The sequence below is a fragment of the Phoca vitulina genome, unplaced genomic scaffold (genome assembly GCF_004348235.1).
Source record: "Phoca vitulina isolate PV1807 unplaced genomic scaffold, GSC_HSeal_1.0 scaffold24, whole genome shotgun sequence".
NCBI lineage: Eukaryota > Metazoa > Chordata > Mammalia > Carnivora > Phocidae > Phoca > Phoca vitulina.
Genome location: NW_022589727.1, coordinates 27,482,084 through 27,494,544, shown reverse-complemented (window position 1 = coordinate 27,494,544; position 12,461 = coordinate 27,482,084). Strand labels below are relative to the sequence as shown.

The window sequence follows — 12,461 nt, the reverse complement described above, 5'->3', positions numbered from 1 at the left end:
TGTGCACAGTAGACGCTTCAGTGGAGTTCCTGTGGTTTGTCCTTACCCCTTCTGGTGAAGGCCGGTTGCTGCCTCTCTGTATGAATGTAGGAAAGTACACAGGTAGGTTATGTCTCTAAAGCACTCTTGTTCTAGAATCTCAAGTCCTCTGGATCTATCATCATCTGGACTTTCAACCCTACTCTATTGTAAGCACTTAATAATCTGATCAAATTGTCCCCCCAAACTCTCTCACTGTGCCCCTCAAACTCCCTGGTGCCTCACCAGTCTGCCCCCAATCCTTCTCGCTCTCACACCTCCTTGTCCCCAAGGACCTTTCCTCGGCTAAGCCAGTTCACATCCCTCGGAGAAGGCCTGGGACTGGTCAAGGTTCCTCCAGACTCCACATTCCTCCTCTTCTCCAAACTCTTCAGACTGTACCCATCATTACCGCCCCTTGTGATCACTGACCCCATCCCACTGGCTTCGGACCTTGACTCAGTGTCTTTGTTCCACAGCTCGGGCCATCATTCTCCATGATTTCAACCACCCCACATCTGACCTTCCAAGTCCTCTGGCTCCTATCTTTCAGAGGGCTTTCCTCAGCCACCCTCTTCCCATGATCATACCCTGGCCTACTTTGTAAATACCCATCCCACCTCCAAAATCTCTGTTTGAAGCATCCTGTTAATCAGCCCCCTCCTCCTCCTTTCTACTGTTACTTTCCATCCCAGCAGCTCCTCAACTGCATCAAGACCTCAAAGCCCTCATGCTTTCTCACCGCCACCTCCCTCTGCACCCCACGCAGCACAGTTTAGCCCCAAACCAGATGGGCCTAGACCATTAATACCCGTGTTCCTTCGTACACTGGCCCTGGGTAGAACTCCCACTTGGCTAGTCCATGCCAGAACCCAAACTGGTGGTCAAGGCTGTAGAAGTGTGTATCTCTTTCTTCCCTGGTTTGACCTGAAGCCAGCAATTTCAGATGGAACCTCCAGATTACATGGGCAGCCAATACAGTTCTCTCATACGTTCATGCTTTTTTACTTCTCATAGCTTCTCTTATCTCAAAACTCTGTACCTTCCCACAGCCTCTCTCCATGCCCCAGCCCATGACTGCCTCAGGGAACACAGAGAACTCCCTCATCTGTCCACTACCAAAAAGAACACCCCGCCTCCCTGCCTCTGTCCCACCCTTGTACCTCTTCCCCTGCTACCACAGAGGAGGGGTGCTACTGGCCCTCTCGCTTGCCCTCTGGAGCGCATCACCTCTCTCAGAGCCATCGCCCTCATCAGCATCAGTGTTAACAAGAGGAGCAAACACTTGTGCCCAGACTGCCTTAGTATTTAACACATACACCCCAACTCAGTCCTCATAATTATCCTATGAGGAAGGTATGCTCTTTATTTTATAGACGAGGAAACTGAGGTACAGGAAAGTTAAGTCGCCTGCTCAGGGCACACAGCAGAACTAGGATTCAAACCCAGGCACTGTGTTTATGCTGGTAACCATTCCCTCTCTGGTAGTTCCTAACTTAAACTCTAAGAGACTCCACATCCCACCCTACCCCCACAGTATCCTGGCTGTATTTCAAGACTTCTTGAAAGAGTTGCTTTAAAAACAACAACAACAACAACAACAACAACAACAAAAGGCTGCCTTCTGTGGCAGTCTGCCTACCCCCGCCCCGGCCCCCTTTCCTCTCCACCCACCCAATCAGCCTTCCCTCACTTCTCAATTGCTCTTGCCACAGTTATCCCAGACCTGCTGTGCCCACATCCCCGTGAGGCCTTCCTCGCTGGGCCCTCAGCATTAGCACATGCACTGGGCTGTCTTAGCCCCACACGCTCCTGATTTCCTGCTCTCCCTGTCCTCCCCTGCTCAGTCTCCTTTGCTGGCTCCTCTTCCACCAGAGAAGGCCCAGGGCCTCTTCTGTGTATTTTCCCAGGTGAACTTCCATATTTCAGTGGCTTTAAAATACCATTTATTTGCACCAGCACCCACATGTCTAGCCCTGACCTCTGCTTCAGACTCAGGAGGTGTATACCTGGCTGGCTCCTCCATGCCTCCATGTGGATTGGCATAGGCCCCTCCACATCGACATACCAAAAGAGAATTCAGTCTTCCCCCAAACCCGCTGTCCCCGTCTTTGCCATTTCTGTAGCCATCAGCACCATTCCCCTGGGTGCCTAGGGCCCTAACCTAGAGATGGTTACTCTCATTCCCTCCCTCTCCAAATTCAGTGCGTCCACAAGTCCTATTGCTTCTTCCTCTGGAACATTTCATGAATTAGTTCACCCCCTCTAGATCCCCCACATCCCTCTGGTCGAAGCCACCACGACCTGGCCTCTGGACTCTTGCAACGGCTCCCTGCCTCATGCCTGCTGCCACCCCGGCCTCATCGATGGCTTCTTCACATCACAGGTTCCTTCGAAGATGTAAACCAAGCCCCGCCCACTCCCCTTAGTGCCGTGACTCCCCACTGCACCTCAGATCTAAGTACTGCCTCTCAGAGCCCCTCATCCACGAGGGCAGGGCCACACTCTCCCTTCCTGTCCCTATCCCTGAGCACTGTGGTGATGCTGTGCGTCCTTCTGCGGGCGGCTGCCCAGATGCCAGCCTCCATCAGCGGCCGTGTGCCGCCATCGCCCGTGGAGCCCTGCTCGGGGGTTCCTGGCTGTCCCGCCAAATCAGGCCATTGTTTTCACATACTCCGTGCTGTCTGAAAACAAAATGCCAGTCTATCCTACTGAGCTTTGTGGGGCTTGCTCCTGTCGTTCAGAGCTTCCTGCCTGACTACTTAATAGAACCAACCACCAGTTCGCCTCTCATGACCCAATTTTATTGGATAGATTTCTAATATTAGTTTTGTGGGAGAAAAAGGACATTCCTCTTTATTCACTGCTTCAGCCTCACCATCTAGAACAGTTCCTGGCAGATATATATATGGGGTAACCCTTAATTGGATGAATGGATGGATGGATGAATGAATGAGTGACTCTGCCGAGATGTTCAATATAAAGGTTGAAACAACTACTGGGTTCTTTCTCTGAGGTTATTTTCAAAAGTAAAAGTGAAAGTTTATTCCTTTCTGAGGGCCGAGCTCTTGTTTTTTCCCAGGCTCTCAGTTCAGCTAAGTATCCGAACATTTGCCTCCAGCGGTCTGATTTACTACATGGCTCATCAGAACCAAGTTGATTATGCCACGCTCCAGCTACATGGGGGCCACCTTCACTTCCTGTTTGATCTTGGGAAAGGCAGAACAAAGGTCTCCCACCCTACACTGATCAGTGATGGCAGGTGGCACACGGTATGTTCTCAGGAAGCTTGTGATCACTCATGCTAAGTTTTATTCCATCCAGTTCATGGTCATGAAATGACCTAGCTTGCTTTGTGTCTAGTATCTCCCTTGTAGAATATAAGCTCCTTGCAGGCCGGGACCTTTGCGACATCCTGAAGTATCACCAGGGCTTAGCTCAGTGCCTGACACCAACAGGCACCGAGCAGACAGTGGTGGAATGAATGAAAGGTACCAGAAATGTTCTCGACTTGATGAGAAGTAAATCAGGCCCATCTGTGTGTGGCGTGAATGAGCCCAGATCATGGCATTTGCTTTCTTATAACTAGGACTTGGGAGTACTTCCTGTTCTAATGTATGCTTTACCTGGGCCTGCCCCAGTCTCCTGCCAGGCTCCAGCTCCTCAACACCAACTGTGTAAAAATTGGAGCCATCCTTTAGGATCTCATTCAGGTTATTTACAGCTATAATGAACAGATGTTGCAAACAAATATCTGTTAATGTTTTCTCAGATTCCTTGAAAACTGGATATTCTCATTTTGTTCTAGGTCAAGACAGAGCACTTTAAAAGAAAGGGCTTCGTGACGGTTGATGGCCAGGAATCCCCCACGGTGACTGCTGTGGGAGATGGGACCATGTTGGATGTGGAAGGAAAGCTGTATCTAGGGGGCCTTCCCTCTGAGTACAGGGCCAGGAACATTGGAAACGTAAGCAGCGTTTTCTGTACGGAGCCCATTTTACCTTTATTGTGGCTGTGTTTTTATCTTTTTTCTTTTGTAAAGGAAAATGTTAAATTATCTTGTTTGAGCCTGGGGCTTGGCTGCATGATACAAACCTTTTAAACCTCATCCCCAGTTTGGGTGTTTGGGCTTCCCCTTGGAAGCCCTTGAAGCTCAGCCAGCCTTTCCTACGTGTTAGTTAATGAACATTTCCCTTTCCACAGCCATTTAGCCTTGGTACAATTCAGGAAAGTCCAGTGGATTTGTATTTGCAGATTAGAAAACCCAGCATGCTTGATTTCCACATTACTTAATCCAAATAACAGAAAACACCTTTACTGCATTATTAGCCAAGATACTACTAGCTAGTAGCTTTCAATTAAACATTTATGTGAACTATTATGAAAATTCGATTTTAAAAACCGAAAGCTAATATTTTAATGTTTATTGAAGTATAGGAAAAATTGACCCTGGCCCTTCTCATTAAACTTAGAGCATCTATTGTCCTTTCATTTGGTTTAGATCACCCACAGTGTCCCCGCCTGCATCGGGGAGGTGACAGTGAATGGCAAACAGCTGGACAAGGACAGCCCAATGTCTGCATTTGCAGTAACCAGGTGCTATACAGTGGGCCAGGAAGGAACTTTCTTTGAAGGAAGTGGATATGCAGCTCTTGGTATGTATTATCAACATGAAAGAAATCTTTGGGTTTAGCCTGCACTCGGATATGGACCCAAGAATGATATGCTAGGACAGGACTCCTGGACAAGGCTACAGCAAGACCACAGTTAATTTAGTGTTCCAGTTTATCCGGATTTCTCAACTCTAATACAAAGCCTGCTCCCACCAGCAGTGCTGCACCTCCTGGCAGAGGACACACATGTCGTGCTGGTTTCATCTGCATTTCCCCTAAACTTATGTAAGGCATGTTGTCACTGCTCAAGTTAATAAAGGCCTTTGACAAAAGTCAGCATAAAATATCTAGACCAGCCAGCCAAATACAAGTCAGGTTTGATGAAGAAACTGACTCCATTGAGATTGTTGAAAATATTGATCCTAAGTAGAGGAATTTAAATGTCTAAAGTGCCTTAGAATGTAAATTCCTCAAGGCTTAGAACTAGCCTTTGTAATGTATCTGGCATTCCCTCTCCATTTGGCGTCCGTCATTTGCTGTTAACCTCCTATCTGCACTCAGGACCGTGCTCCTCTTGGCCTCTGTTCCGCTTTCTTCTGCAGGGAGCCGCATTTATCTGGCTTCCAGGGAGGCCCTGGCGGGAGTCAGGGGGAGTCAGGGGCGGGTGGGCAGGGGGGAGAGCTAGCACGCACCCCTCACTCAGTGCTTCCCAGCTCTGGTCACCCCACCTGCTCCCAGTTCCCCTTTAACCCTGGACTGAACGACTGCCTGCTGCATAGCCCCAGTTTGGTTTTTCAGCTTTCCCATCACCTAAATAAAATATCCATTTCATTAAAACCCCACTTTAAAAACACCTAGTGTGGATGCTAGTATATGATGACATACCCAGTATTGGGAAAATAGAGTGGACTATTCCCTGCTAGATGATGATGGGATTATATGGATCAAATCCTTCTGATTTTTTTCCCCTCTGTGGCTCTAGATGAAAGGATGGGACTGCCTTGACTCTAGTCTGGCTTAGCCCTGATGATGGTGTAGGTCTTCTTTAATGGCATCACTTCATCTTACAGATGAGGAAGCTGAGGCTCAGAGGGTGGAAGTGACTTGCTGGTGAGGATGGAGCTGGATCAGAGAAAGAGCTAGAGCCAGGCCTCCTGAGCCAGGGGCCAAAATGCACAGCCAGCCAGCCAGCCAGCCCATGACCTCTTTGACCCTGAGCCTTCTTGGGCCAGGCTCACTCCTAACTGGGGGTTATCTTTGTATTTTTCAGTCAAGGAAGGCTACAAAGTCCGATCAGATGTAAACATCACACTGGAATTTCGTACCACCTCTGAGAACGGTGTCCTCCTGGGGATCAGCAGCGCCAAGGTAGATGCCATTGGATTAGAGATTGTAAATGGCAAGGTAGGTGCTTGATCTCGATGGAGTTCCTGCTTACCCCAGTGTCAGAAACAGAGCAACTGAGAAACAGCTGAAATACCTAGATCCAAATTTCCAATGATCCATTTCAATGGAGTGGAGAAAAGGTTCAATTAATCCTAAAATGATTACAAATGACAAAAAAAAAAATTGAAATTAAATTTAAAGCAAAATTACAACTATAATACACCACCTGAAAGTTGCCAACCTGATGCTCTTCCCCTCCCTAATATTTGTTAACTTGTTATTTGGAAATATAGACTGAGAGCAAGTTATAGTAACATGTACAGGGAGGTCCTCTTGCACCCTTCCCCCAGGCTCCTCCAGTGTTAGCAGCTTATATAACTCTTATCCAACATCAAACCCATGGAACTGACATTGGCACAGTCCAGACTTGTTTCAGTTACACTAGTTGTATGTGTACACGTGTGTGTGTGTGCGCGTGTGTAGCTTTATATATTATCATACGTATCTCGTTTAGCTTTATGTGTCCACCCTCACAATCAAGACACTTAATTGTACCATTACCATAATGCTCTGTGGAGCTACCCCTTCATATCCACACCAGCTCTCTCCCTAGCCCTGGGCAACCACGAATCTGTTCTGCAGCTCTCTGTTATTTCATGATTGTTATATAAACCATATGTTGCAGTCTATATCCTCTTGAGATTGGCTTTTTGCACTTAGCTTCATTTCCTGGTAGTTGACTGTGTTGTGTGTATCAACAGTTCATTTCTTTTTATGGCAGAGAATTTCATGTGATGGCATCATCTAATTTTTTTTTTTTAATGCAAAAAACAAATTTTTTCTGTAACTATTCCACCCTTGCTTTTCAGCCTCCAGTCCTTCTCATTTTGGGAACAAAATAAACCCAACAATTAGCAGTACCTTAGTCTCTTTTGCTTGAAAACTGCTTCGAGAGTTTCTCCTGGTTCTCATTTTCCTTCCTCACCCCGCTGGGGCCATCTGGGTGCAGGCAAGATGGGAAGGAAGAGTCCTCCTTGTCCTTTTTCTTTTCTGCAAGCTCTCTCCTGACAGTAGTCGAGGTATGGCTTGAGTCTCCTGGTTTTCGGGCACAAAACCAGGCCAGTTGTCCCTGGCCAGTTGTAATGAGTAGTCTGAGGTCTCAGCATCACCAGTGTGTGGGGGCTGAGCCTGGAGATGTGGCCAACATCCCTGGCACATGAGGCTTCCCTCCGGACAGCAGCACTGCTGCCTCTTCGGCCACATTCTGTGTCCCCCTGAGGGCCATCTGAGAACTGGGGAGTTTGTGCCAGCCCCCTCCTAGGCTGTGGGGAATGGAAGAGGTCTCTCAAGCCCTCTCTCTACCTAGCTGCACTTTGCACCATTTCTCTTGCACTGGGGTCAGCTTGTGTTGCTCTGGGACTAATGCTTGAATCTTCTTAAGCTATTGCCGCCTGTAAGGGAAGGAACAAGTCTTTTTGCTCTAGATTTCTCCCAGTCTTATTTACTTGTCTCTAGTAATTCTGCTTATTCCCCGCGGGGTTTCTGGCTCCTAGGACATCCTAGAATGGGGATGAGGAGGCTATAAGAAAGTATCCCTTACCCTTCACCTCTTCACCCCCATGTCCACACAAAGCTGCCTCTACAGCGTACTGCTTGCCTCTCTACGCTGTGGCTTACACCAGATTCTTCCTCATCTGCACTTCAAAAGAATTTTGAAAAAATGTGACATCTGAAAAATGTCATCAGAAGTGTAAGGGTTGCCAAAAATGTAATTTCTGATGTATATTTTACCTCTATTATTAGCTTATTTTTCCTTGAAAACTTTGCTTAGCTGTCACCCAAAGTTTTGTAATCTACATCTATAATTTGTTAGTCTACCTCGAAATACACTGGGCCACCTCACATACAGCATAAGCACCTTACAACAGTGTACTTGCAAGTCTTCCCTGCCATCTTTTGTTGCACATCATAGATTTGTGTTACCACTTGCTGTGGTAGAGCATCTACAGTCTGTCAGAAGACCGTGAGTAAATGTCTCTTCATAGGTGCTAGTCACCTGCTATTAACTGACCCTCAGTCAACCCAACAGCTCCTGCTATCCTGACAATGAGCCACTGACTGGAGGACATAATGCAAAAACAGTGGCTCAGGCTTATTCCCATGGAGGTGGTCATTGGTCTTTTCTGTAATTTGGGGAGTAATAAAATCTGAATCCTTTCAGTTTTTCATAGTTTGCCTTCCTTTTTAGCAGAATTTTGGGATGTTATCCATTTCAAGAGCATTCTATAAATGGATTGTGTTCCTTAAATATGGAAGAATTCACCAAGATATCTGCCTGTGTTTTGCTGGTTTAGATCTTGTTTCACGTTAACAATGGTGCCGGTAGGATAACAGCCACATACAAGCCCAAAGCTACGAATACTGTCTGCAATGGAAAATGGCACACACTTCAAGCTCAGAAAAGCAAACACCGCTTGGTTCTAATTGTTGACGGGAATGTAGTTCGTGCTGAGAGTCCACACACCCAGTCCACCTCGGCAGACACCAACAATCCCATTTATGTCGGTGGCTATCCTGGTATGTATGGATGTCTGCTTGGCCCATTCACTTTTAAGCGGCATTGTCACTAAGGGAAGTCTTAGTTCAGGTGGATATAGAATAGAGATTAAGAAAAATACATGGTTTGGATGACAAATCCTTTACATTTTTAGAAAGGTTATTTCAAATACCTAGGAATTCTTGGAAAAATTAAAATAATCTACACACATAAATTCACCCTTAGGTAAGACTCTGGGAATATTGGATGCCTTGTAAAGTAAGCTAGATGACTTTACCAAGGTGACTCATCTTAGGTGACCCCCAGAGTAGGAAATCATTTTAGGGGACAAACATGATCTTATCTTCTCACAGTGATGCTGGATTTGAATTATGCATTTCAGATGTTCCAAGTAATTATTACAAATAATAAATAAGTTGTGACTCAGTTAAGGCACAGTTGTGACTTAAATTGTTTTCATTGCCTTATCCCTGAATAACATATGTGGGAGAATATTATTCTAATTTTGATAGAGAAACCACTTGATATTATTTTTGTTCCTATTGTGCTATCCATGTCATTTAACAAAATTAAACAAGATTTCTGCTTTCTTCTTTAACAGCTGATGTAAAGCAAAACTGCCTGAACAGCCAGACCTCCTTCCGGGGGTGTTTGAGAAAGCTCACTCTGATTAAGGGCCCACAAGTTCAATCCTATGACTTCAGCAGAGCTTTTGACCTACAGGGAGTTTTCCCTCACTCTTGTCCTGGGCCTGAACCCTGAACTTCAGAGAAACTCCCCAGTTGGGAATCATTGCTTATATTTTGAGGAGAATTGTTTTTGCGCATTAAAATCGCTTCAGTTCTGATTTCATTTTCCACTCAGGTTAAGTGTTTCCAGAGAAAAATTTTGTGTTTATATTAAACTAAAACCATGTATACAATAAATATCTCTATTAAATAGTTTAAAATGTAAATTGAATTCATTGGCTTTCTTTTTCTTCATAAACATTGAGTCCTCTGTTGATTACTTGACAGTTTTTCATGTTTTGCATTTGAGTTTCATAAAAATAAAGTACTGAGTCTGGTCCAGGATGGCAATGTAGAAAGACGACAGACCCTGAACTCGCCTCCTCCACAGACACACCAAATCTACACTTATTTATAAAGCAATTCCTCCTGAAGAACTGAGGGCTAACGGAATGGCTTCTGTACAACAGAGCACATAAAAAATGGCAAGGGAGATGAATACGTGGTAATGAAAGGAAGGCCCACCCCTGTGAACCGCAGTGGGGAGGGACAGCACTGAGGGACCATGAGCAGATTTGTCTGCCCTAGGGCACAGAAAAAAAGCCGTGGTTTAAAAGAGCAACTAGTATATAAAAGATCCAGCCTTAGAACTCCCCCAAGTGGGAGAGCTGCTGGAACTCTCTCTGGGTCAGAGGGGCTGGCAAGTGCCATGGTTTACACTCCCCCGAACACCCTGATAGCACAGACAGGAGCAGGGTCCAGGTGCCGTAGTTGACCTGCCGCCTCAGCACTGGGTCCCTAGCTCACAGCAGCCCTGGGTGTCCTGGAGCACAGCAAAAAAGCCATGGTAGAAAAGAGCCAGCCCTAAAACCCCAGCAAACAGTGAGGCAGCTGCTGGATCTCTCTCTAGGTTGGAGGGGCTGGCGAGCACAGTGGTTTATGTTCCCCATCTACCTTAATAGTGTAGATGGGAGAAAGGTGCAGGCACCATTGCTGGCCTACTGCCTCACTGAGCTAGCCCACTAGCCCACACCACTCCAGCCATCCCAACAAGGTGACCCAGGCACAAAGCACCCCGGAACATTCCATGTCTGCACCACTTCAGCTCCAGACTGCTTGCTAGAGCACCCTGGTGCAGAGCACACTGGGCACTCTTGGCTCATGTCACTTTGACTCCAGCCACCCCGCCAAGGTGCCCAATGCGCAGAATGACCAGGAATCCCCAGCCCTTACCTGCCTTGGCTCCGGCCACAGCACCAGGGCAGCCCCTGTGCAGAGTGTCCCAGGACAGCCTGACCTGTGCCAGTCTTAGCTCTACCTGCCCGCTAGGTCACCCCCTGTGCTGAGCACGCTGGGACACCCAGACTTGAACCCACTTTGACTTTAGCTGTCCTCCAAGGATACCTTCTGGCCAGAGAGGCCTGGAACTGCCTGAGCCAATACCCACATCAGCTACAGCTTTCCGGCCAAGGTGCCCCATGCATGGAGCACCCCAGGTCCCCCTGGCCTACATCTGCCTCAGCTATAGCCACCCCACCAGATTGCATGCTGCACAGAGAGCCCTGAAACACCCCCCCCCCAGCCCACATCCACTTCAGCTTCAGCTGTCCTGCCAGGGTGCCCTCTACCTGAAGCACTTCGGGACAGCCCCGCCCATGCCCATATCAGCTCTGGCCATCACACCGGGGCAACCCTAGCCCAGAGTGTCACATGATCCCCCGCCCACACCAGACACAGCTCCAGTCAGCCAGCCAAAGTCACCAGGCACACACAGTCTACACAGGAGATGACCATACACAAGACCATTCTTTCAAGTTTAGAAGTGCTATTCCACCTAATTCGGAGGATCAAACACAGAAATTCAAGCAAAATGAGAAGACAGGGGCATATGCTCTCAATAAAACAACAAGACAAAAACTCAGAGAAAGAACTAAATGAAATGGAGATAAACAATATGTCTAACAGAGTTTAAAATAATGATCTTAAAGATGCTCACCAGACTGGAGAGAAGAATGGAAGAACTCAGAATTTCAAGAGAGAGGCAGAAAATATAAAAAAGAACCAATCAAAATTGAAATTAATAACTAAAAAAATACACTCAGGGAATCAATAGTAGATGAACAGATGCAGAACAGATCAGTGATCTGAAGGACAGGGTAATGGAAAGCACCCCAGCTGAAGAGCAAAAAGAAAATAGCATTTAAGAAAATGAGGATAGGTTAAGGGCTCTCTTGGACAACATCAAGTGAACATTTACATTATAGGGGTCCTAGAAGATGACGACAACAGAGAGAAAGGAGCAGAAAACTTATTTGTAGACATAATAGCTACTGGGGAAGTAAAGGTATCCAGATTCCAGAAGTACAGAGAGTTCCAAACAAAATGAACACAAGGAACACACCTGAACACAAAATTAAAAGGTCAAAGGTTAAAGATAAAGAGACAATTTTAAAGCAGCAAGAGAAACGCAAAATGTTATGTACAAGGGAAACCCTATAAGGCTATCAGCTGATTTTTCAGCAACTACTTTGCAGTCCTTAAGGGAGTGGCTGTCCTATTCAAATAGCTGAAAGGCAGAAACCTACAACTGAGAATACTCTAGCCAGCAAGATTATCATTCAGAATTTAGAGAGAAATAATTTCCCAAATTCACTAAACTGCCTTATAAGAACTGTTAAAGGGACTACTTTAAATGGAAACCAAAAGGTCTTAATTAGAAGATTATGACTAAAAAGATGTAAAATATGAGCATATACATAAAAGGAGGAGAGACCAAAAAAGTTCTTCTGGAATGTATTCACACTTAAGTAACCATCAACTTAATATACACTGCTGTGTACTTAGGATCCTACATATGAGCCTCATGGCAACCCAAACCCCAAAACATATGATACATAAGGAGAAAGAAAGCCAAACATGACACTACAGAAAGTCCTCAATTGCAAGAAAAGAGAACAAGAGTAGAAGGGACAGGGAAGAACTACAAAACCACTAAAAACAATTAACAAAATAGCAATAACTACTTTAAATGTAAATGGACTAAATGCTCTAATCAAAAGACATATGGAGGCAGAATGGATAAAAAACAAGACCCATCTATATGATCCCAACAGGAGACTCACTTCAAAACTAAAGACACATCAGACTGAAAGTGAAGGG

At 46.0% G+C, this 12,461-nt stretch overlaps 1 protein-coding gene across 4 annotated transcripts in view; it reads left to right on the top strand.

Moving 5' to 3' along the window:
* LAMA1 (laminin subunit alpha 1) overlaps positions 1–9,529 on the top strand; it is a 161,537-nt gene extending 152,008 nt beyond the window's left edge. For 3 of the 4 annotated variants that reach the window (XM_032421153.1, XM_032421152.1, XM_032421154.1), the window contains exons 58-63: positions 3,101–3,290; positions 3,827–3,985; positions 4,520–4,673; positions 5,902–6,035; positions 8,372–8,594; positions 9,176–9,529. In XM_032421153.1, coding sequence (XP_032277044.1) covers positions 3,101–3,290; positions 3,827–3,985; positions 4,520–4,673; positions 5,902–6,035; positions 8,372–8,594; positions 9,176–9,336 — 1,021 coding nt within the window. In that variant the 3' untranslated portion in view covers positions 9,337–9,529. Of the gene's footprint in view, positions 1–3,100; positions 3,291–3,826; positions 3,986–4,519; positions 4,674–5,901; positions 6,036–8,371; positions 8,595–9,175 lie in introns of those variants that run through there. The other variant, XM_032421155.1, reaches the window with a different exon arrangement.
* Positions 9,530–12,461: the final 2,932 nt, after the last annotated feature.